The sequence below is a fragment of the Echiichthys vipera genome (assembly GCF_963691815.1).
Source record: "Echiichthys vipera genome assembly, chromosome: 19".
NCBI classification, from domain to species: Eukaryota; Metazoa; Chordata; class Actinopteri; order Perciformes; family Trachinidae; genus Echiichthys; species Echiichthys vipera.
Window position 1 is genome coordinate 21,238,279 of NC_139844.1, and position 21,454 is coordinate 21,259,732.

The following is a 21,454-nucleotide window of genomic DNA, read 5'->3' on the forward strand; positions in this document are numbered from 1 at the left end:
TTCATTCCTTCCACCAATGCATTTATTTCTGGAACCTGTTTATGCTGTGAATTCAGAACTAAATGGCAATGCACCAGCTGCTCTGATAGCTATCTGGTACATCATATGCGAGTTACGTTCGTACACTAACACACACTGCTAAATTCACTCAACTGTGCTTTAAATAATTTAACTTAATTTTAAGTAACTTCCTGTAATTTGCCATTACTTCCTGTGCCTTTACAGTACCCCTCTCCATCCTGTGGCCTAAACTTATCAGAGAATCAGTAAGGATGAGCAATAACACACTTGTTAACATGTTAAAACCTTTATTTATGAGTCCCTCCGTTTCCAATAAGAGTATTCATTTTAATATATTTACAGTTAAAATAAACACACAGGACATTGGAATGTCAATAAATACAAAAACCGATTCGTTGATGAAACTCAAGTTACAAAAAGTGACAACTTAAAAAAAGATTGTTCTAAAAGGAATGACTCTGAACTGCATGGGGTCAATGCGAGGAGATAGAGTAAAAATAGTCAAAAAAACAGTTGAGGGAAGGACCACCCCAGGCTCATTTACAACATTAAACTTTGGAAGTTGGTTGAACACTACTTCTGAACCCTAACAGGCAGTGGAAACCGGCCTAATCCACCTCCTCCATCCTAGATGTGTCATCGTCGTCCCCCTCAAGAGGGGGCATGTCTTCAGTGGGGGCAGGTGTGACTTCTTCTGGTGTCAGATCATCTTCATCAATACCTAAAAACAGGAAGGAAACAGATTACAAGTCAGTGAAGCGAGGTTATTGTTTTTAATCAGCTGTGTGTGTGACGCAGGTTACCAGCCGTGTGAGTCTGTGAGTGTTTGTGTCTTCATGAAAAAATGTAGTCCTGGAGACACCTCTTGTAGCAGCAACTAACACAGGAAGTTTGAGTATTTTGCCAGGTGATTATATATATCTGTCTGTCTGTGTTTTTCACTGTGATAACGGTCACATGATTCGGTCAGGACACTTTACAGGTGTGTACTTTAGATCAACATGAAGGCTTAGTGAGATGTGGTCCAGGGGGCCTGAGGTAGGGAAGGGGCCATTGCCCCACTACTGTACGTCCCTGGCCTTTTTAACGTCACTCACCTTCACTTTGAAATCAACTAGCCATCCTGTAAGGTTTCGTGACTGTATCTTGCACGGTTATTGGGCCAGCGCCATAAAGTAAGGAGCCACTTCCCTTCTTCCAGCCCCCTTCTTCAGATCACACCCATTTTCGAGCTTTGCCTTCATTTGGATCTAAACTAAACACCTGTAAAGTTTCATAACTCTATCTTGCACAGTTGTGACGCTATCACGGCAACAAAACCTGTCCACAGACAGACATATAAACACCTAGCATAATACTCAAAACCTCCTCTGGGGTAGTTCCTGATACAGTAGGTGTTTCCAGGACACACACACACACACACACACACACACACACACACACACACACACACACACACACACACACACACACACACACACACACACACACACACACACACACACACACACACACACACACACACACACACACACACACACACACACACACACACACACACACAGTGAAAAGAATGTCAGTGTTGCTATTGCTGGTATTCTTTAGGCTGGTAAAAATGTCGTGAAAGCTCATTGTATCATTAAACACAGATACTCACCAAGACCCAGCTTGATCATTCTGTAGATGCGATTGGAATGGGTCTGGGGGTCATCCAAGGTAAATCCTGAAGACAGCAGGGCAGTCTCAAAGAGCAGGATGACCAGATCCTTCACAGATTTGTCGTTCTTGTCAACCTCTGCCTTCTGCCTCAGGGTCTCCACGATTGGGTGTTCAGGGTTGATCTCAAGGTGCTTTTTAGCAGCCATGTAGCCCATGGTGGAGTTGTCCCTCAGGGCCTGGGCCTTCATGATCCTCTCCATGTTGGCCGTCCAGCCGTAGGTGCTGGTGACGATGCAGCAGGGGGAAGAGACCAAGCGGTTGGAGACTGTGACCTGTGGAGGTAAACAGTAATTAACACCATGCTCTGATTACACACTATACACACTATAAAGTAATACAACACCTCAGGGATGGTTGAAAGCTGTTAACTGTATGAAAATTCTCACCTTCTCCACCTTCTTCTCCAAGATGTCCTTCATGATCTTGCACAAGTTCTCAAACTGAGCCTTCTTCTCCTCCTGCTTCTTCTTCTCTTCCTCATCCTCAGGCAGCTCCAGGCCTTCCTTGGTCACCGAAACCAGGTTCTTGCCCTCAAACTCTTTCAGCTGCTGGACACAGTACTCGTCGATGGGCTCAATCATGTAAATAACCTCAAGGCCGGCTTTGCGGAGGCGCTCCACGAAGGCAGAGTTAGCCACCTGGTCTTTGGTCTCACCTGAAATACATGGCAATGTATGCAATAAAACATTAATTTGCGCTGTTCACATCATTTTAAAAGCACTTTTTAAATTTACACGCGCAGTGTATTGATGAAGAGCATCCTCACCAGTGATGTAGTAAATGTGTTTCTGGTTGTCCTTCATACGCGTGACATAGTCCTTCAGGGAAACCACCTCGTCTCCAGAGGCAGAGGTGTAGTAACGCAGCAGCTCGGACAGTCTCTTTTTGTTTTGAGAGTCCTCGTGGATGCCAAGCTGAAAAACCAATAGATCTAAATGTCAGTAACATGCGGTTTAAGAGAAAGTTGCATCATTTTAATTATGTTCTACCAGATTTAAATTACATTACAACAACTATGTCAAAAACATGAAAAAGATGCAAGGTGCAAGCACTGATATCCAGAGAGTGTTAAACGGATGATGGCACTAACGAGCACCAAACCAGACTCAAAGCAGCTTTTCATTAGGACAATATGGCCAAAGGATCAGACAGATGGCTACTGCGTAAAAGCCTGACAAACAGTAATCATTAACTACACTTACAGAGGTTCTTGTTAAGCTTCAAACAGGCAGCCAACATACGCTCTGTCCTGCTAAAACTCAAACTGCATTTGTCAAGAGCACTCCAGCTTGCAGAGTGCAAGGTGAGGACCTACCTTGATGTTCTTGGAGAACTGCTCGTAGTACTTTTTGTAGTTGTCCTTGTCCTCGGCGAGTTCAGTGAAGAGCGTCTAAGGCATTTTTTGACCAGGTTCTTGCGGATGACTTTCAGGATCTTGCTCTGCTGCAGCATCTCTCTGGAGATGTTCAGGGGCAGATCCTCAGAGTCCACCACACCCTTGATGAAATCTGAATAGAGAAGAGAAAGGCCGCTTAGACTTCCAAAGCCAGACACACTTAATGTAGTTTTTAGGTGAATGATTGGTGATATATAATGTTACTAACTGAGGTATTCAGGGATGAGCTCATCGCAGTTGTCCATGATGAAGACTCTGCCGCACGTACAGCTTGATGTTGTTCTTCTTCTTCTTGTTCTCAAAGAGGTCGAAGGGAGCGCGGCGAGGCACAAAGAGCAGGGCGCGGAATTCCAGCTGACCCTCGAAAAGTGCTGCGAGAAAGCGGGTTGATCGGGTCAGTATAGGGACTGTTATTCCGATACAGACAAAAAAACAATCCTTATGAGATCTACCTTGACAGCCAGGTGGTCTTCCCAGTCATTGGTGAGACTCTTGTAGAACTCTCCGTACTCCTCATTAGTGATGTCGTCCGGTTACGAGTCAGAGGGTTTGGTCTTGTTCAGCTCTTCCTGGTCAATGTACTTCTCCTGTCATACTTCGCTTCTTCTTCTTCTTTTTCTTGTCTGAACACTTGTCGTGGTCGTGGTCGTGGACGTGCTCTTCATCTGACCCGACATCCTCAATCTCAGGCTTGTCCTCGTCCTTTTCCTCTTCTTCATCATCCTTGTCTTTCCTTTCTCCTCTCCTCCTCATCCTCACCTCTTCGTCACGCTCTTTCTCCATCCTTAAACAAAAAAAAAATTTGAATCATCACTCCAGTTCACTCTAATGTTCTGATTACTATTAACCCGGGTTAACTAACGTGAATCGTGAATCGTTTTTATAAACAACTTAAGTAAAAACTTACAAAGATGTGAGTGATAGCCAATGAATTGTGATGCTTTTCACAATCCTGATCTTTTCTCCTCGATGTACTCCATCTGGTCAATCTTTCAAGTGCAGATTACCTTGTGCCACGACCCATGGGTTCAGCTATATGGGGAAAATCCAAATGACAAATAACCCTTCACCTCCTAGAGGTACCCCTCTATTAATAGAACAACATTGTTAATGGGACAAATGAACACTTTACTTACAGTTGTCAACTTTCACCGTAAATGAGCCTCCAGCAGAGGATTCCCAGCATACTGCTCGTCATCATTGTGCTTGTTATGACTGTCACCCTCTCAGCCACCAGGTAGGCAGAGTAGAACCCACCAAACTGACCGATCATAGAGATGTCGCTCCGCTGCAGAGCCTCCATGAAAGCCTTGGTGCCAGACTTGGCGATTGTGCCCCAGGTTGTTGATCAGGTCGGCCTTGGTCAATGCCGATACCCGTGTCAATAAGGGTCAGGGTGCGTTCCTCTTTGTTGGAATTACTTCTATTTTGAGGTCCTTGCCATTTTCCAGCTTGGTTGGGTCAGTGAGACTCTCGTAGCGAATTTTGTCCAGAGCCTGGAAGGGGAAAAAGGGATAGTTCACACAAATTTAAACAATTCCTTTTTCAATTGTTCAGGATTTCTCTATTCCTTATCTGCATATTTCTATGTCTTATAGCCACAATGTATAACAGAACTCACATTTAAAACAAGCTCAATAAAACACCTTTGACACAAAATGACATGAGGGGAACAGCTTTGGACTAATAGCATGACAAACGTACATCTGAGGAGTTAGAGATAAGCTCCCTAAGGAAGATCTCTTTGTTGGAATAGAAAGTGTTGATGATGAGGGACATCAGCTGAGCGATCTCAGCCTGGAACGCAAACGTCTCAGCCTCCTCCTCCATTTGTTGGTCGTGTGATTCAGGCATCTAAGCAGAGGGGGGGAAATGACTATTTTTAGAACATGCATGGGCTGTATCATAGATTACAAATGCACACACACAAAATAAATTCTCACCATTTGTCTCCCTAAAGCTCAGTCCTACACATTTGTTTTAATTAGATTAGAACAATGAATGCATTGCCACAAGGAGTAATGTTGACATTACTGTACACTTTTGAGTCTCACTCAGTAATTAATTATATTTGTTCTCAAATCATTTTTTGCAGTTACACAGGCATGCTATGGACCAATCATGTGCATTGGTCTGTGGATCAGCTGCAGCGCAGTGAGTCACTACTCTGTCACACCTACAAGCAATGCCAGTTACCCTCTGGTAATATGCAAGTAATTACACCTTACAATATAATAGATCAGAATCAACACCACCACAAGTTACTCGTCTCAATAACTACAGGTGAATAAATACCTCTGACACAATACCAGTCTTTATTACAAGACTTATGTTAATGAGAACCCATTCAGATTTGTCCATCACCTGTCAGTGCCATTATTAAGGCACCATCAAACAATCAGTAGAGGTGACGTGAGTTGTCCAAAGTAATAGTGACATATGCATTAGAACTTGTCCAGGCAGGTGGTGTGACAGACAGTCACAATACTCCAACTGTCTATAATCCATCTTTGGCAAATGAGATCAAATCCACCTGCCTCTGCGCATGTTACATAATATACATTTTATTTCCTGCAAAAACAAAGAATATGTGGAAAATGTAGAAAGTTGATAGTGGATCATGACCGTGTAATTGCATTGTAACCCCCCCCCCCCTACTGCAGTTCATTTTAACAGGGCTGGTTACTGCTTGATCAGCCTGGAGCGCGTGGCTAGGCTTATATATCAGTTAGAAATGACTCCACCTGTCGGTTTCCCGGGAAAACTGCACGTTTCTAGAAGGTACCAGGGATGCAACCAAACTCTAGCAGTTTCCATAGAAATCTAACTCTCGCATCTTTTGACCTTAACCTTCTGAGGAGGTTTTGCTGTGAATGAGCAGCCCTGAGCTCCACTGTAAGCCCGCACTGAAATCACCGGTGCCGTGCACAGGAACTCTGCGAAAGATCTCGCAGCAGCTCGACAAAATCTGATTAGGGTTCATTAAATTGTGCGCCCCGCTTAACATAATTCCTGCCTGACAGGCGCACCGCACTGACCGCATAGTGTGGTCCATGTGGCGGCTGTCACCCCGCACAGGTAACGTCGGCAGGAGAGTTCATTCCGCGTAACGTTGGGAAAGTTAAGCATAAGTTAACGCTGACACGCCGAGGGGAATAAGCTTTTTTACCGTAATAACGTAAAAAACAAATGGCACAAATAACGTTAAGTGGTGTCATAAGCTGATTAACGGCACACGGTGTAACGGGACGACAAAGTGTACTCAAAGGCTTCACCATTTGCATCCAGGCATGGCAGAATAATGTCTTATTATTGCAATGTTTTAAAAAATATATCAGCTTTGATAGAAAACAGTTGTGTTATTGACTGAGCTTATGTAAGATGACATTAAAAATGAATGCCAAAGTGCTATATTATTTTATCAGCTGGTATCTCGTTGTAATTGTATCATTCTATACACATATTGTATTTATTTACCTTGGTCGTCAGAGTGTCGAAAACTCCCGGTGTGACTGTGTGGAGGTCGTTTCCGTCGTAGGAACCCCGGCTCCTGACACCTCTAAAGCCGGCACAAGTTCGCTGTGTGCGGCTTTTCTATCCTCTCAGACTGTTCCAGAAATCCTGACCTGAGCTTCCAGAACCATCTGGGATCTTCCTCCTAGTTACAGCTCGGCGGTGGACGCTGACAGGCCGAAGCGGGCTGTCAATCATGGTGTGTGCGCCCGCCCTCTATGTACTCTTGGCTGGAGGAGGCGGGACTAAAGGAGGGGACGCTGACCCGGGGGATGAGCATATTTTATGGGTGAGGAACTAGAATGAACCGTGGGGTGTTCATTGAAAATTCCAGAAGATAGAGAGCACCATAAGAGATGGAGTTGATGATGAGAGTGCTTCACCTGTAGTATCACTTTTATAAGCACCACACAAAGGGATACGAGTCTGCATCCGGTAGATTCAGTAAGCAGGACTTCAGGTCTTCTTATTGAAATATTTTTATTACAAATGTGAATGCATTTCATAAAAAATGTAACAGTTACAAAAAGAGTATGTCCCTCAAATGCCCAGTGACTTGATATTACTCTTAATGGTTGTCAGTAGTTTAGTATTAAAGCAGCTGATACGATGTAGTCTAAGCCACACTGTGGCCTACATTAATCCCGTTAATTAACTTCTATTGACTCGTTAATACTGTTTAAGAAATGGGAGTTGTGTCGGAGTGACATGCCTATTTGAAGAAGCAATAATTACAAAAAATAATCATTAAGCAAGCAGTATTTTTAGTCAACTTCCTCCATTCTTGATGTGTCATCGTCTCCTTCCAAGACGGGCATATCTTCATCAGCGGGCTGAATGAGGTCCTCAACTGCAGAATCGTCGTCATCAATACCTGTGAATGAGGAGGCATTCATTAGCAACCAAAGCCATTTATTAACGCAGACTGTAATAAGCAGACTAATTCATGTAATGAGAAAAACACTTACCAAGACCGAGCTTGATCATTCTGTAGATGCGGTTGGCGTGCGTCTGTGGGTCCTCCAGTGTGAATCCTGAAGACAGCAGGGCGGTCTCGAACAGGAGGATGACCAGGTCCTTCACAGCCTTATCGTTCTTGTCCGCCTCTGCCTTCACCCTCAACGTCTCCACAATTGGATGCATAGGGTTGATTTCCAGGTGCTTCTTAGCTGTCATGTAGCCCATGGTGGAGTTGTCCCTTAGGGCCTGGGACTTCATGATCCTCTCCATGTTGGCCGTCCAGCCGTAGGTGCTGGTGACGATGCAGCAGGGGGAAGAGACCAGGCGGTTGGAGACTGTGACCTGTCAATAGGGAATTTATGTGGTATTATTGGGATGATCACAAAATCGGCCGTACTATGTGAGGGGAAATCACACTGCAAGATTAAAATAGATTAAGATAGCCATTTCCTTTACCTTTTCGATCTTCTTGTCGAGTATGTCCTTCATGATCTTGCAAAGGTTTTCAAACTTATTTTTGAGCTCCTCCTGCTTCTTCAGGTCTTCCTCATCCTCAGGCAGCTCCAGGCCTTCCTTGGTCACCGAAACCAGGTTCTTGCCATCATACTCTTTCAGCTGCTGGACACAGTACTCGTCGATGGGCTCAATCATGTAAATAACCTCAAGGCCGGCTTTGCGGAGGCGCTCCACAAAGGCAGAGTTAGCCACCTGGTCTTTGGTCTCACCTGTAAAAGTAAAAAATGTAAATGAACTGAAACAAAACGCTAATTGCTTAATCACTTTTGAGAAAACTTTGAAGCTAACTTGTAAAAAAAAGAAAGAAAAAGAAGCGAGTCGAATAGCAAACCTGTGATGTAGTAGATGTGTTTCTGGTTGTCCTTCATGCGTGACACATAGTCTTTCAGGGAAACCATCTCCTCTCCAGAGGTCGAGGTGTAGTAGCGCAGCATGTCAGACAGCTTCTTTCTGTTCTGAGAGTCTTCGTGGATGCCGAGCTAAAACCGGAAATGATGTGTTACTCAGAGTAAACATTTCAAATTAAGACTTTCCATCTGAAGGGTTAGAGTTAAAGGCATTCATTGAGCAAGGTGAGCTCCTACCTTGATGTTCTTGGAGAACTGCTCGTAGTACTTTTTGTAGTTGTCCTTGTCCTCGGTGAGTTCAGTGAAGAGCTCTAAGCATTTTTTGACCAGGTTCTTGCGGATGACTTTCAGGATCTTGCTCTGCTGCAGCATCTCTCTGGAGATGTTCAGGGGCAGATCCTCAGAGTCCACCACACCCTTGATGAAATCTGAATAGAGAAGAGAAAGACCGTTTAGATCTCTAAAGCCAGACAAACTTAATGTAGAAAAAACACAGTAATCTCACTCACAATTAGGACTTAAACATTAGAAAGATCAGACAAAAAAAATTAGGTGAATGATTGGTGATATATAATGTTACTCACTGAGGTATTCAGGGATGAGCTCATCGCAGTTGTCCATGATGAAGACTCTGCGCACGTACAGCTTGATGTTGTTCTTCTTCTTCTTGTTCTCAAAGAGGTCGAACGCAGCCCTCCTGGGTACGAAGAGCAATGCACGAAACTCCAGCTGACCCTCCACTGAGAAATGCTGCAAAATACAAGAATTAATTTATTAGCTTAAAAAATATCACGTTAAACGATGTTCAGTTTTGCATAGAGGTAGTTAGGTGGCACTCTTCTGCGTGTATTGTCAGTAGACTTGGCTCACCTTGACAGCAAGGTGGTCCTCCCAATCGTTGGTGAGACTCTTGTAGAACTCTCCGTACTCTTCATTGGTGATGTCATCGGGGTTACGGGTCCAGATTGGCTTGGTCTTGTTCAGCTCCTGGGCATCGATGTACTTTTCCTTGACCTTCTTCTTCCTCTTGTTCTTGCCCTCCTTTGTGTCCTCGTCCTCGTCAGAGCCCACGTCCTCGATCTTAGGTTTGTCCTTGTCCTCAGCATCTTTCTCTGCTTCCTCTTCCTTTTCTCCTTCTTCAAGATCCACTTCTTTCTCCCTTGTCTTCTCCACCTTGAATACACGGAAAGATGGGCGATTTAGGAATTTGTACATGTCAATATCATAGGTTATTATATGGTTTTTAAGGCTGAAAAGTGTTATTGTCGTTTAATTACATAAAGTGTGATAGGGTAGCCGATGAACTGTGAGTGCTTCTTCACGACTTCCTTGACGCGCTTCTCCTCACAGTATTCTGTCTGGTCTTCTTTGAGGTGAAGGATCACTTTTGTGCCTCTGCCAATGGACTCTCCTAAAAGTGGCAATACAATTAAAAAAGATATGATGAGAGCAGTGTCTTATGGGTCAGATAATATTCATCAGGCATACTGGTGAATATTAAATTCAATGTATATATACACCGATGAAGGAACTTACCAGAGTCAGGTTTGACTGTGAACGAGCCTCCAGCTGCAGACTCCCAAATGTACTGCTCGTCATCATTGTGCTTGGTTATGACTGTCACCTTCTCAGCCACCAGGTAGGCAGAGTAGAAGCCCACACCAAACTGACCGATCATAGAGATGTCGGCTCCAGCCTGCAGAGCCTCCATGAAAGCCTTGGTGCCAGACTTGGCAATTGTGCCCAGATTGTTGATCAGGTCGGCCTTGGTCATGCCGATACCTGTGTCCATCAAGGTCAAGGTGCGAGCGTGCAGGTCGGGCGTGATTTCGATCTTCAGCTCCTTGCAGGATTCAAGTCTGCTGGGGTCTGTCAAGCTTTCATATCTGATTTTGTCCAAGGCCTGTCCGGAAAGGATACGGTTGTTACAATAGTGATGTTTGCCTTCATGTGAGGGCTGCTTACGTTTGAAAATCATGGGAACTTGTGTGATAAAGTGCTTATTCCACTTACATCTGAGGAGTTTGAGATGAGCTCCCTAAGGAAGATCTCTTTGTTTGAGTAGAAGGTGTTGATGATGAGGGACATAAGCTGAGCGATCTCAGCCTGGAAGGCAAAGGTCTCCACGTCCTCCTCCATGACGTTTCCAGCGGCAGGCATCTGAAGGAAAGCACAAATGATGTTAATCTGAAACCCTAAGCATTTTGTAATATATATATTATATAAAATATATTTTATAAATTATATTTTTTTTCTTTCAAATTAAAGTCAGATATCTTGGAAATCATTTCCTGTTACATTTGAAATCTCTTTCTCCCCCTTTTAGCCTCATGGCATGAGACGAACACATGTTCCATTATGTCAATCACAGACTTGCCATTTGCTAAATGGGTGGAGTTCTGATACTTGTCCCAGCCCCCTAGGGTTCACCATGTGTCATTTACAACCTTTATGTTAAAGGATATTTTTGCTTTATATTAAGGATTAAAGGCCGCACAAAAGTATCTATGTGAGTTCATTGCATTCAATCACTGCCCCTACGACTGTAATGTTTGTTTTTTAAAATTCTGTTCTGAGATATGAAACTGCTTTTCCTGCTCATCCGCCATTGCTCCCACACTCAGGGTCACCCTGCTCGCCATGTGTTCCTTGCACGTTACAGTCTCATTAGAATAGTAATGGTAAAGGAGCTGTTCTGCCACATTACAAATAACTGATATCAGTTACTTTGTTACTTGCTCCTACCATTTAAGCACCTCATATAATATAAATTTGACCATTTTCTCCATTAAAACAGCAATGCTGTACTTAGGTGTTTCAGTCTTACCTTGAATAGAATCTTTTCCTACAGTTGCTTCTTGCTGATAGCCGTGAAATGTATCACTAAGCTTGCCTTCTGCTCTTGAAAAGCTCCAAGTTTGCTGCTCCTCCCGTGGGCAGTTTAGTCTTGGTGTGTTCAAGTGACTCTATGCAGACCCCCACGATATGCCGGTGTCTTTTTATACTTAAGGGTGGGGTTTCTCGAAGCTCCCATTCAGAAGCTTCCAGAAGATACGTGTTCACTGCATTATGGGGGTGTTGGGGAAAGGCCTGGAGAGGGGGGGTGGCAAGTGAGACACCAGAGCCCTAAAGTTTATGTGTCCTTTTAGGGCTGCGGAGTCACAAGGAGTGCCTGTCACTCACAACTGAGAGCTTTCCTGATAGCTTGTCTAGCTTTTAGGCCCCATACCCCCCAGTAAGCGTCACAGCTGTGCTATCAGCTGCTGTCACCGTGTCTCATTGGATGCACACACACACACACACATACACACACACACACACACACACACACACACACACACACACACACATACCATAAGGCTTCCTATGGACAACGGGCTCATTTCTTTTTTTGGCGTGCAAGATTGGGCTGAATCTCAAAGGTTTCACAGAGAAAGCTGTTCCTTGGGAGAGTGTATAAGTTTATGTCATATTTTAAAACATAATTAATATTAAGAAACTATCTTATAGCTACTTGACAAAAATAATCTTAGTACAAGGTCCACCAACTGGAAATTTTGTCAAAGTTGAAAGGCCACATCTTGCAGCCTTCATCACCCGGTGGCCTTTGCAAACAGAAGAAGAAGAAAAACAATGTTTCCAAATGTATTTCCCACAATTTTGCACAATTATTCGTTGGAAGGAATAGAAGGCCCAGGTGTGACGACCAAAGATTACGCTAAGTGGGTTTGGAGTTTAAAAGTTCAGCAATGTAGACTCTGCCCTGGGGCTTTGACAAGTGTTCTTTGGGCTAATTAAAAGCATTTTAATGTGTTGTTAACTGTACTGAGAACCACTATAATGAATTATTTTCAGTGGTATGATTTGACGTTGTTGCAGTATTTCACAACTGAAGGAATCATGATTATGACTAGAACAGTTTTTAAAAAATGGTGGTGAAAATTTAACATCATGACCTGTACATAAACCCTGGCAATATACCATAAACTCACACAGTATTTCAAAATGTGGGACTACAAAGTAAGTCCAACCTTGTTTGAACTAGCACACTAGAATTCTCTGGTCCAATGTGAGTGTTAGTGACTCCAGCTGACCAGACGATGGCACTATATTGCACTTGCTACAGATCTGTTATGTAATACAAATGTTTGCCGTTTATAGCAGACCCTACTAGAAGCTGACTGTCCATGTTACTGAGAAAGAGGGAGAACTGTCGCAATCACTGTAAGGCGATATTTTCCAAATCAAGAGGCCAGTTTCCCCATAGCTTAATAGTTTCCTGAATAAGACGGTGAGTCCATGCATGTGTGGATTGAGCAATGATACAGAAAGGGATGTTTATGTCCATGATGATCCATGGGTTTCAGTACTAGTCTGGGTCTTTTCTGTGATAACTTTGTGTCTTCTGTGTCCATATTATTGGCTTTAGCTATAGTTTACATGTACATTAGACATTATCAGCATTATAGAGATTATCTAAGCCATTACAGCAATGCACTGTCTTTAAAATGGCCTTACATTACACTGTCAGTACACTGTCTGTAATGTGTATGAAAATAAAAACTGAACCTTTTTTCACTTACGCTTCAAAATGATGTAATTCCTTATCTAAAACCACCAGGGAGGCAGGCTCAGTCAAAACCTCTAAGAATTGTTAAAAACACATCTTTAAGGCCACCATTTTTAAGACATTTTATTATTTTATTATTCCTTTTATGATATTTTTAAATCTTTTTTTACGATTGGTTTTGGTGGTTGGTTGCTTGTCACTTCAGTTCCTTCATTCTTTAACTATTTAATTATTTGTTCTTCTTTTTTATTTATTATTTTACTTTTCAATGCTATATGCACCGTTCTTCATAGTTGTCTTCTAGTTTCTTTGCTTTTAATGTATAGCACTTTGAGCTGCCTTTTTTGTATGAAAGGTGCTTTATAAATAAATGGTATTTTTCTTATCATAAGTTATATTATTAGCCTATTATGTGCATCACTTCAGTTCCTTTATTCTTTAACTATTTCATTATTTGTTCTTCTGTTTTTTATTTATTATTTTATCTTCTAATTTCTTACGCTTTTAATGTGTAGCACTTTGAGCTGCCTTTTTTGTATGAAAGGTGTTTTATAAATCAATTTTATTATTCTTATTCTTATTATAAATTAAATTATTAGTCTATTCGGTGCGGCTTATTGGGCTTGAAGCTGGTTTTATGATTGGTTTTGGTGGTTAGTTGCTTGTCACTTCAGTTCCTTCATTCTTTAACTATTTAATTATTTGTTCTTCTGTTTTCTTTATTACTTTACTTTTCAAAGCTGTAAGCACTGTTCTTCATAGTTGTCTTCTAACTTATATGCTTTTAATGTATAGCACTTTGAGCTGCCTTATTTGTATGAAAGGGGCTTTATAAATAAATTGAATTATTCATATTATAAGTTATATTATTAGTCTATTAGGTGCATCACTTCAGTTCCTTTATTCTTTAACTATTTCATTATTTGTTCTTCTGTTTTCTTTATTACTTTACTTTTCAATGCTATAAGCAATGTTCTTCATAGTTGTCTTCTAATGTATATGTTTTATGTATAGCACTTTGAGCTGCCTTATTTGTATGAAAGGTGCTTTATAAATAAATGGTATTATTCTTATTATAAGTTATAGTATTAGTCTATTAGGTGCATCACTTCAGTTCCTAAATTATTTCATAATTTGTCTTCTAATTTCTATGTTTTTACTGTGTAGCACTTTTTTGTTTGAAAGGTGCTTAATAAATCAATTTTATTATTCTTATTCTTCTTCTAAATTATATTATTAGTGTATTCGGTGCGGGTTATGGGGCTTGAAGCTGGTTTCTACAATAAAGCCCACTGAGCAGCCATGGTCCATACAGTATATGGTCCAGCAGCATTGCACTAGTCTTTTTCTAGTTAAGCCTCACATGACTTATGCTTCTCTCTACGCATGGCTGCAGGACTTCAAGGCTCCAGCGCATGCGCCGTCGGTAACATCCGGGGCTCGGACAAGGATGAACGCCAATTTCCAAGATGGCGGCGGAGGGAGGAGGGAAGGAGATGAACGAAATTAAAACTCAATTCACCACACGAGAAGGCGTCTACAAACTCCTCACTCACTCCGAATACAGCCGCCCGAACAGGGTGCCTTTCAACTCGCAGGGCTCCAACCCCGTCAAGGTCTCCTTCGTCAATGTGAACGACCAGTCCGGCAACGGCGACAGGATCTGTTTCAATGTGGGCCGGGAACTGTACTTTTATATCTACAAAGGCGTGAGAAAGGTAAACAATGTTAACTAGCGGCGGCGAAGCCCGCGCTCTCCGGGAGCAGCCCGTGGATTTGGCATCTCCAGACGTGTTGCACCGCGGCTGTCAGCTCTCCCAGCCTCTGTCAGTGAAGTGCGCAGGCTGTCAGGGGAAGGCCATGTAGCAGACCTAGCTAAGTTATGAGCTAATTAGCCGTCTGAGCTAACGTCGCCACAGTAGTTGTTTTTGCTACGATGAGACTTGTGTGCGCTTCAGAGTCCGTCTGTTTCTTTGAGCTCTCGGTCAGGGGTAAACGGTGACTAAGCGTGTCATGTCATATGTTGTTTTGCGTTTGTTTATCCTCCTTCTTTTGCATGTTACAGCTGTATCAGTGTTGTCAACAATGCTCAGCAGCAGGGTCAAATTTGATTTGATCGTTCCCATGACATAGACACACAGTAGTGTCAACACTGTAGGCTGTTGGGGTGGTAGTTGTAGTCTACAGCAACAACACATCCTATTCGTGATGTAATGATGTGTGCACTCTCTACTGTCAGTGTTGGGGATGTGATGTAATATGATCCACTGAATGGTCGCACACAGTGATGATGTCATTGCAGAGGGCCACGTTTTGGTCTTGTTCAGCAGGGATGGGGACTGTGATCGTGCTGATGATGGGCTTGTTCCTGAACCAGCGACAGAAAACACAATCTAACAATGGCAGCGTAGCCTCCATATGAGAACTCTGTTGTTATTCTGTATTCCAGGTGCTCTCAGTCTTCTCACAATCTCACAGCACAGTAAAAAAACATGTAGACTCAACCAGCCAAAGATGGCATAAACAACAGAGTATGACTCAGTATCAGCCACGTTCAGCTTTAAAAAGCAGTGTCAGTGTTAACCCAGTGTTGTTTTAATGCAAATAGTTACCAGATTATGAATTTAAAATGTAGGCTTAATGGTTAATTTCTAGGACCATTTTTAATAACTTAAGCATTGACTTCTTTCAAACACAACCAGTATTTTTAGTTATATCAGGATTCACTGTATATTGATCATGAGTTTTGGCAGCAGCCAGTATAGGTGGATAAATATGGTATCATCTTTCAATAAAGCGTTTTTCCATTTTAAACAAATTGAGCACAGATAACTTGATCGTCCGTATATAGAGCCAATCCACATTACTGACAATTGTGGGTTAAAGTGTTAATTGTGAGAGTTAAAGTGTGATCCATTTATTTTTGGGAGAAACTATAGTTTTCAGTTAACTGAGACTCATACATATCTACATCGTGCCGTACTATTTACAACCAATCATGTTCTTGGGATGCAGGCATGGTGCAATTGGTTTTCCCATGTGACAGAGACAGCGCAGCGTTGTTTGCCTTGGTGATATTTTGGCGTTCCGCCCAAACTGTGATGATGAGCGCATGTTCCCTGCAGCTCTTGATTGAACTAAGTCACTATGACTACATCATTCTTCTTTTACCCTTATTAGTCCGTTGAAGTTGGATAATGAGTTGGCATGATCTCGAACATCTAAGGATGTCATTGCAAATCTGATAGCGTGCAAAAACTAGATGGGGAGTATTGGACAATTAGTCAACATTAGTGCCGGGCCCAGCCACTTATCTCAGTAGTTGGGGATCTAGTCATTCAGCCCATCTCTTCTCATATTTATTTTAATGGTGTGACTTGTCGCTAATTCTGCTGTTAGACAATCATGTCCACCCACTGAGTTGACTGCGAAATGCTACTGTTCTACGTACAGCCAGCGGTCTGATTAACCCAACTTGTTTGATAAACTTTTTTAATGAAGCCTCATTATTGTGTAAAACATTCTGGTACCCAGTAGGGGACGTGTATCATTATGGTCGCACTTAAAATGTGGAAATCTGCCAAATATTCTAATTTTATTTTATTTATAGCAGCCTCACTTTGACAAAACTGACAGCTTTTTAATTACATCCCCAAAGCTTTTCCTCTGCCCCTGTTTTAATGCATAAAATAGACCACAAGAGACTCGTGGCATTTAAGCACAACACCATCACAAATATCAAATTCCACTGGTCCAGTGTCGTTCTGTTCATCAGGTCTGTGTTATCATTTTTGATTTAGACCTACTACTGGTTTAGCCCATATTTTCTTGTCTTCCTTTTTCCTACTAAAATTATCAGTAGGGTCATATGGGATGGGGAAAATAGATGACAAAGCCATATATATATATATATATATCACTTTTTTTTATTTATCCCCACTGTGTCATGTTTGATTTAAATAGAGTTATGCGTCAATCGCCTGTTGGAAGACAAACTAAACGGTTAACCTATAGCATTTGGCCGGGCCTCTCTATTTTTGGAAAATGACTCTCCATGCGTCACAATTCCTTAGTATCATGCACCAGGAACATTGAGTCGGCACTTTGTAGGCAGACACCAACAATGATAAGATAGCGGCCGACAATGCTCTTAAGAAATCCGTCCCCAGCAAGTATTGATGAGAGACTTTAGTTTTTAAAAAGCTGGTATTTTTCTGAAGACTATTAAGTTAAATTGACCCCATTCATTGTGTTCTGATCTGGGATAATGTCCCCTGGTGGAACCAAAAGTGATTTATAGGTTTGGTGTTGTTTACTGTGACTGAAGTGTGTAAGTAAGTAAGTCAATCTTCCTATACAATCAATATTTGAAGAAAGGCTGTGGGTTAAGTGTCAGAGGTCACCTTGGAGGAGAGGCATTGTATACACTATAGTTAATAGGAACAAAGTAAATAATAGCCAAGTAAGTGTCCATCACAATTACAGCTGCTTGTCTTTTCTAATTAGTGTCAAAACACTTAAAACGGCTTTTGTTTTTTAAACTCATTTGTTTATGTCCCTTTTCCCTAGGCTGCTGATCTTAGTAAGCCCATAGACAAGAGGATATACAAAGGAACACAGCCTACATGTCACGACTTCAACCCCATCACAGCTACAGCAGAGAGCGTCTCCCTGCTGGTGGGCTTCTCAGCAGGCCAGGTGCAGCTCATCGACCCAATAAAGAAGGAAACCAGCAAACTCTTCAATGAAGAGGTGGGTTCCAGTGAGCTGAAATATACAAAAGACAACTTAAATCATGCTAACATTCTGTTTCGATTATAAATGAATGGTATAACTAGCTGACCAGTGTCTTTGTGTTTACTTTTCTTTCTCTGTCCCTTTCCCCCCCAGAGACTTATAGACAAGTCACGGGTAACGTGTGTACGATGGGTTCCTGGTTCCGAGAGCTTGTTTCTGGTGGCTCACTCCAGTGGCAGCATGTATTTGTACAACGTGGAGAACACCTGCGGCACCACGGCACCTCATTACCAGCTCCTTAAGCAGGGTGAAAACTATGCTGTGCATACCTGCAAGAGCAAGTCTGCTCGCAACCCGTTACTGCGCTGGACAGTGGGTGAAGGGGCACTCAATGAGTTCGCCTTCTCCCCGGACGGCAAGTTTCTGGCTTGTGCGAGCCAGGATGGCTTCCTGCGGGTGTTTGGCTTCGACGCTGCGGAGCTCCATGGAACAATGAAGAGCTACTTCGGTGGCTTACTGTGTGTGTGCTGGAGCCCAGATGGACGATATATTGTGGCAGGGGGGGAGGACGACCTGGTGACTGTTTGGTCATTTTCAGATTGCAGAGTTATTGCACGGGGGCATGGTCACAAATCGTGGGTGAGTGTGGTGGCATTTGACCACTCTACAACAAGTGTGGAGGACGGTGACCCCCCTGCTGAGTTCAGTGGTAGTGATGAGGAATTCCATGAGCAGACTCACTTTGGTGCGGGCAGAGACAGAGCCAACAGCGCTCATTCTCGGCTTTCTAAGAGAAACTCTACGGACAGTAGGCCTGTTAGTGTGACCTACAGATTTGGCTCAGTGGGCCAGGATACGCAGATGTGTCTGTGGGACCTAACGGAGGACATTCTCTTCCCTCACCTCCCTTTGTCCCGCACTAGGACTCACACAAATGTTATGAGTGCCACAAGCCCTCCAGCCACCGGACAAACTACTACCAGTACGACTACTGCAACGACTACTACTACAACTACTACTACTGTATCCACCACTAATCCCAGTGGCACAAATGGTAAAGACAATGCGAGCAATAGTAGCACCAGTGGCAACCCAGCTAACTCCCTCCCCAGCACCCTGCCTCGGTCCAACAGCTTGCCACACTCCTCCAACCCAACAGGGGGCAGCACCCCCAACAGTCACAACGGCAGCAGCAGCAGCAGCACCACCACCACCAACAACACAACCACCACCACCACCACAACCACCAACACCACCGCCAAGGGCAACAGCATCATTGACAGTGCTTTCATTGCCACTGGCGTCAGCAAGTTTGCAACCCTGTCGTTACACGACACACGCAAGGAGCGCCACGAGAAGGACCACAAGCGGAACCACAGCATGGGTCACATCAGCAGCAAGAGTAGTGACAAGCTCAACCAGCTTAGCTCAACACGGACGGCAAAAGCAGAAGCGGCAAAGACTCTGGGCACCACGCTGTGCCCGCGCATGGAGGACGTGCCACTGCTCGAGCCGCTGGTGTGCAAGAAGATCGCTCACGAGAGACTCACTGTGTTAATCTTCCTTGAGGACTGTCTGGTAACAGCCTGTCAGGAGGGTTTCGTTTGCACATGGGCTAGGCCTGGGAAAGTGGTGAGTGACAGGCCTCTCGAGGATACTGTCATGTGACACCTCTTAGCTTACATTGTCTCGAGTACAGGCATTTCTCTCGCTGCATCCAGAAGCTGTTAATGCCACCGTGTGCAGCCAAAGGTTTTGGTTATTTCATGCAAGATTACCACCAAACCCTCGGCATTTTGATGATTAAATAGCGCATCTCCTCCGACAGTAAACCTCACGGCCTCACTATTCTGCCTCTTTTAATGCATTCAAGTAACACTGTTGTTTGTTATCAATGTGTGTTATCTGTCTCTCCACAGGGTTTGCTATCATCTCAAAACAACCCAGCCAACTCCCCCAGTGGAACAGTAGTATAGCCCCAGTGCTGGTGCTGCTAATGACAGCTCCATGCAACAGAGGCGGGGGATGACCAAGGCCCTGCAGCGCTTCTTCACACACTGTCACACACCACACGACCTCCAGTGTCACCTTCATTCTCATCACTACAACCACCCAGATGCTCTCTTTGTGTTACTGCTCATGTTTAGATAACCAGTGTTTGGCCAAGCCAGGGTTAGAGAACCTGTCGCCCTTTTGTTTCGGGTCGAAAAGGGGCGCTATCGGAAGGAAGATGGCAAGCTTTAAATCGTCCAGGAGGTTTATGGGAGGGATTGAGTGGCTCATTATTCCATCTATGGTCATATCAAGTCGTGTCGAGTCTAAAAATAACAAACTCTACTACCCAATCCTTTTGTGCCTGTAGATCTTCAAAGACTAGACATGCTTTAAGCATTGTGGTGATGCCGCAACCCAACCTTTTAATATGGGTTTAATTTGGACTCTTTCCCATATTTTCTTTCTTCAAATGTATTCACAGATAAAGGGAATACGATGAGGGACTGTCTCGGAGCAGCAGCATATCCCCAATGCCAAGTCTCTTTCATTTTTCACTTCCTGGGCGATCTCTTGTGCAGCCCCAGTCCTCGATACCTGTTCAAGAGAAAGTGGAGCTTTTTTGACTCTCTTTACAAATATTTTAATCAGTGGTATCACACTTTAAAGTGTATTTGCACACATTTTTCTTTCTTTCATTGCCCCCCCCCCCCTCCCCCATTTTGATTTAATGATGGTGGAAGCAAAATATGTTGAAGACAGCTTTGGGAGCACTTGGGGAAACAGCTTGTTATTGCCCAATGTCTCAATGCTGGATGCTGCAATCATAGTTTTTTATATGGATAAAAATTGTTTGCACTTAATAGTTTGTTAGAGGAGAATGGCTTTACATTTTTGGAGTGTGTAAGGACTCCTTGACAAGGTTGAAATATAAATAGAATTTAAAAAAAAAAAAACCTTTGTATCTATTGAACATTTATTTTAATATTGTTTCAGATTAAATGGGCTCTGTATTATATGTAAATATTGTACTTCGATGATTTATGGGTGAAATGATCATTACTACATTAGTTCAAAGATCCTCATTTCAGAAAATAGTGATATTTCTAATACAGAAAATCTATACCTAATATTAAAAATGAATCTTGAATATGCAGGTGAAAATGTTTCTTTTCTGTTGTACATAAAGAGAATTCAGGTGTATTTTTATTAATGAAACGTTTGGTATAGGAGACATCTATGGCATCCTCTTATCTAACAGGTAGTGCTGAATGCTAGCTAGCCTGTCGCTGCAGATTCCTTTTACAACATAGGCAGGTAGGCGCTGACGCAGCGGTCTAATTCAGCCATCACTCCGAGCTCAGGTAAACCACAGGAAGACTTACGCCGGCATAGTCCCCCCCCCCCCCCCCCTCACTAGGTCCATCCATCAACATTTGTGTGAATTCACTTTAACTAACAACTAAGACTGACAACCGTGTTCTGCAGACCAGGGCTGCAATATGTGAGTCCTGTGCTGTGAGTAATAACTGAAATGATGCTGAACTTGTGAACAAACATTTTGACACTGTGCTGAATACCAACTAACTAATGTCGGCACTTGATGGTGTAAGTGCTTGAGGTGAGCGTGTTTTTCGAGCACCCACATAGGAAGACTGAGGGTATTAACAGTGGGAGCCTTTT

The 21,454-nt window shown here is 43.0% G+C and overlaps 2 protein-coding genes and 1 pseudogene across 3 annotated transcripts; 1 reads left to right on the plus strand and 2 right to left on the minus strand.

Annotated features, from left to right (window-relative positions):
• Window positions 1-496: 496 nt before the first annotated feature.
• On the minus strand, window positions 497-6,749 carry LOC310961975 (heat shock protein HSP 90-alpha-like; annotated as a pseudogene). The gene is made up of 11 exons (XR_014593861.1): window positions 6,614-6,749; window positions 4,841-4,990; window positions 4,273-4,632; window positions 4,044-4,168; window positions 3,589-3,920; window positions 3,345-3,507; window positions 3,056-3,248; window positions 2,507-2,654; window positions 2,127-2,395; window positions 1,679-2,012; window positions 497-742 (listed from the first exon to the last, which is right to left on the minus strand). The product of XR_014593861.1 is annotated as a heat shock protein HSP 90-alpha-like (transcript).
• Window positions 6,750-7,152: 403 nt separating this feature from the next.
• hsp90aa1.1 (heat shock protein 90, alpha (cytosolic), class A member 1, tandem duplicate 1) lies at window positions 7,153-11,449 on the minus strand. The gene is made up of 11 exons (XM_083934469.1): window positions 11,300-11,449; window positions 10,486-10,632; window positions 10,009-10,375; window positions 9,750-9,883; window positions 9,343-9,645; window positions 9,057-9,222; window positions 8,710-8,900; window positions 8,457-8,604; window positions 8,066-8,334; window positions 7,618-7,951; window positions 7,153-7,523 (listed from the first exon to the last, which is right to left on the minus strand). The coding sequence occupies exons 2-11, from the start codon at window positions 10,630-10,632 to the stop codon at window positions 7,414-7,416; spliced, it is 2,169 nt and encodes a 722-aa protein (XP_083790595.1). The 5' UTR covers window positions 11,300-11,449; the 3' UTR covers window positions 7,153-7,413.
• A 1,227-nt stretch (window positions 11,450-12,676) lies between these two features.
• Window positions 12,677-21,454, plus strand: wdr20b (WD repeat domain 20b). Its single transcript, XM_083934352.1, has 5 exons — window positions 12,677-12,763; window positions 14,439-14,760; window positions 17,612-17,794; window positions 17,933-19,411; window positions 19,699-21,454. Exons 2-5 carry the CDS (start codon window positions 14,512-14,514, stop codon window positions 19,753-19,755), a joined length of 1,968 nt encoding a protein of 655 aa, XP_083790478.1. The 5' UTR covers window positions 12,677-12,763; window positions 14,439-14,511; the 3' UTR covers window positions 19,756-21,454.

Coding starts and splice junctions, on each gene's coding strand:
- wdr20b (XM_083934352.1), top strand. CDS start 14,512: ATGGCGGCGGAGGGAGGAGGGAAGGAGATGAACGAAATTAAAACTCAA. Junction 14,761..17,611: donor TCTACAAAGGCGTGAGAAAG/GTAAACAATGTT, acceptor CCTTTTCCCTAG/GCTGCTGATCTTAGTAAGCC. Junction 17,795..17,932: donor GCAAACTCTTCAATGAAGAG/GTGGGTTCCAGT, acceptor TTTCCCCCCCAG/AGACTTATAGACAAGTCACG.
- hsp90aa1.1 (XM_083934469.1), bottom strand. CDS start 10,632: ATGCCTGCCGCTGGAAACGTCATGGAGGAGGACGTGGAGACCTTTGCC. Junction 9,646..9,749: donor GCTACCCTATCACACTTTAT/GTAATTAAACGA, acceptor CGTGTATTCAAG/GTGGAGAAGACAAGGGAGAA. Junction 8,605..8,709: donor AGTTCTCCAAGAACATCAAG/GTAGGAGCTCAC, acceptor TTCCGGTTTTAG/CTCGGCATCCACGAAGACTC.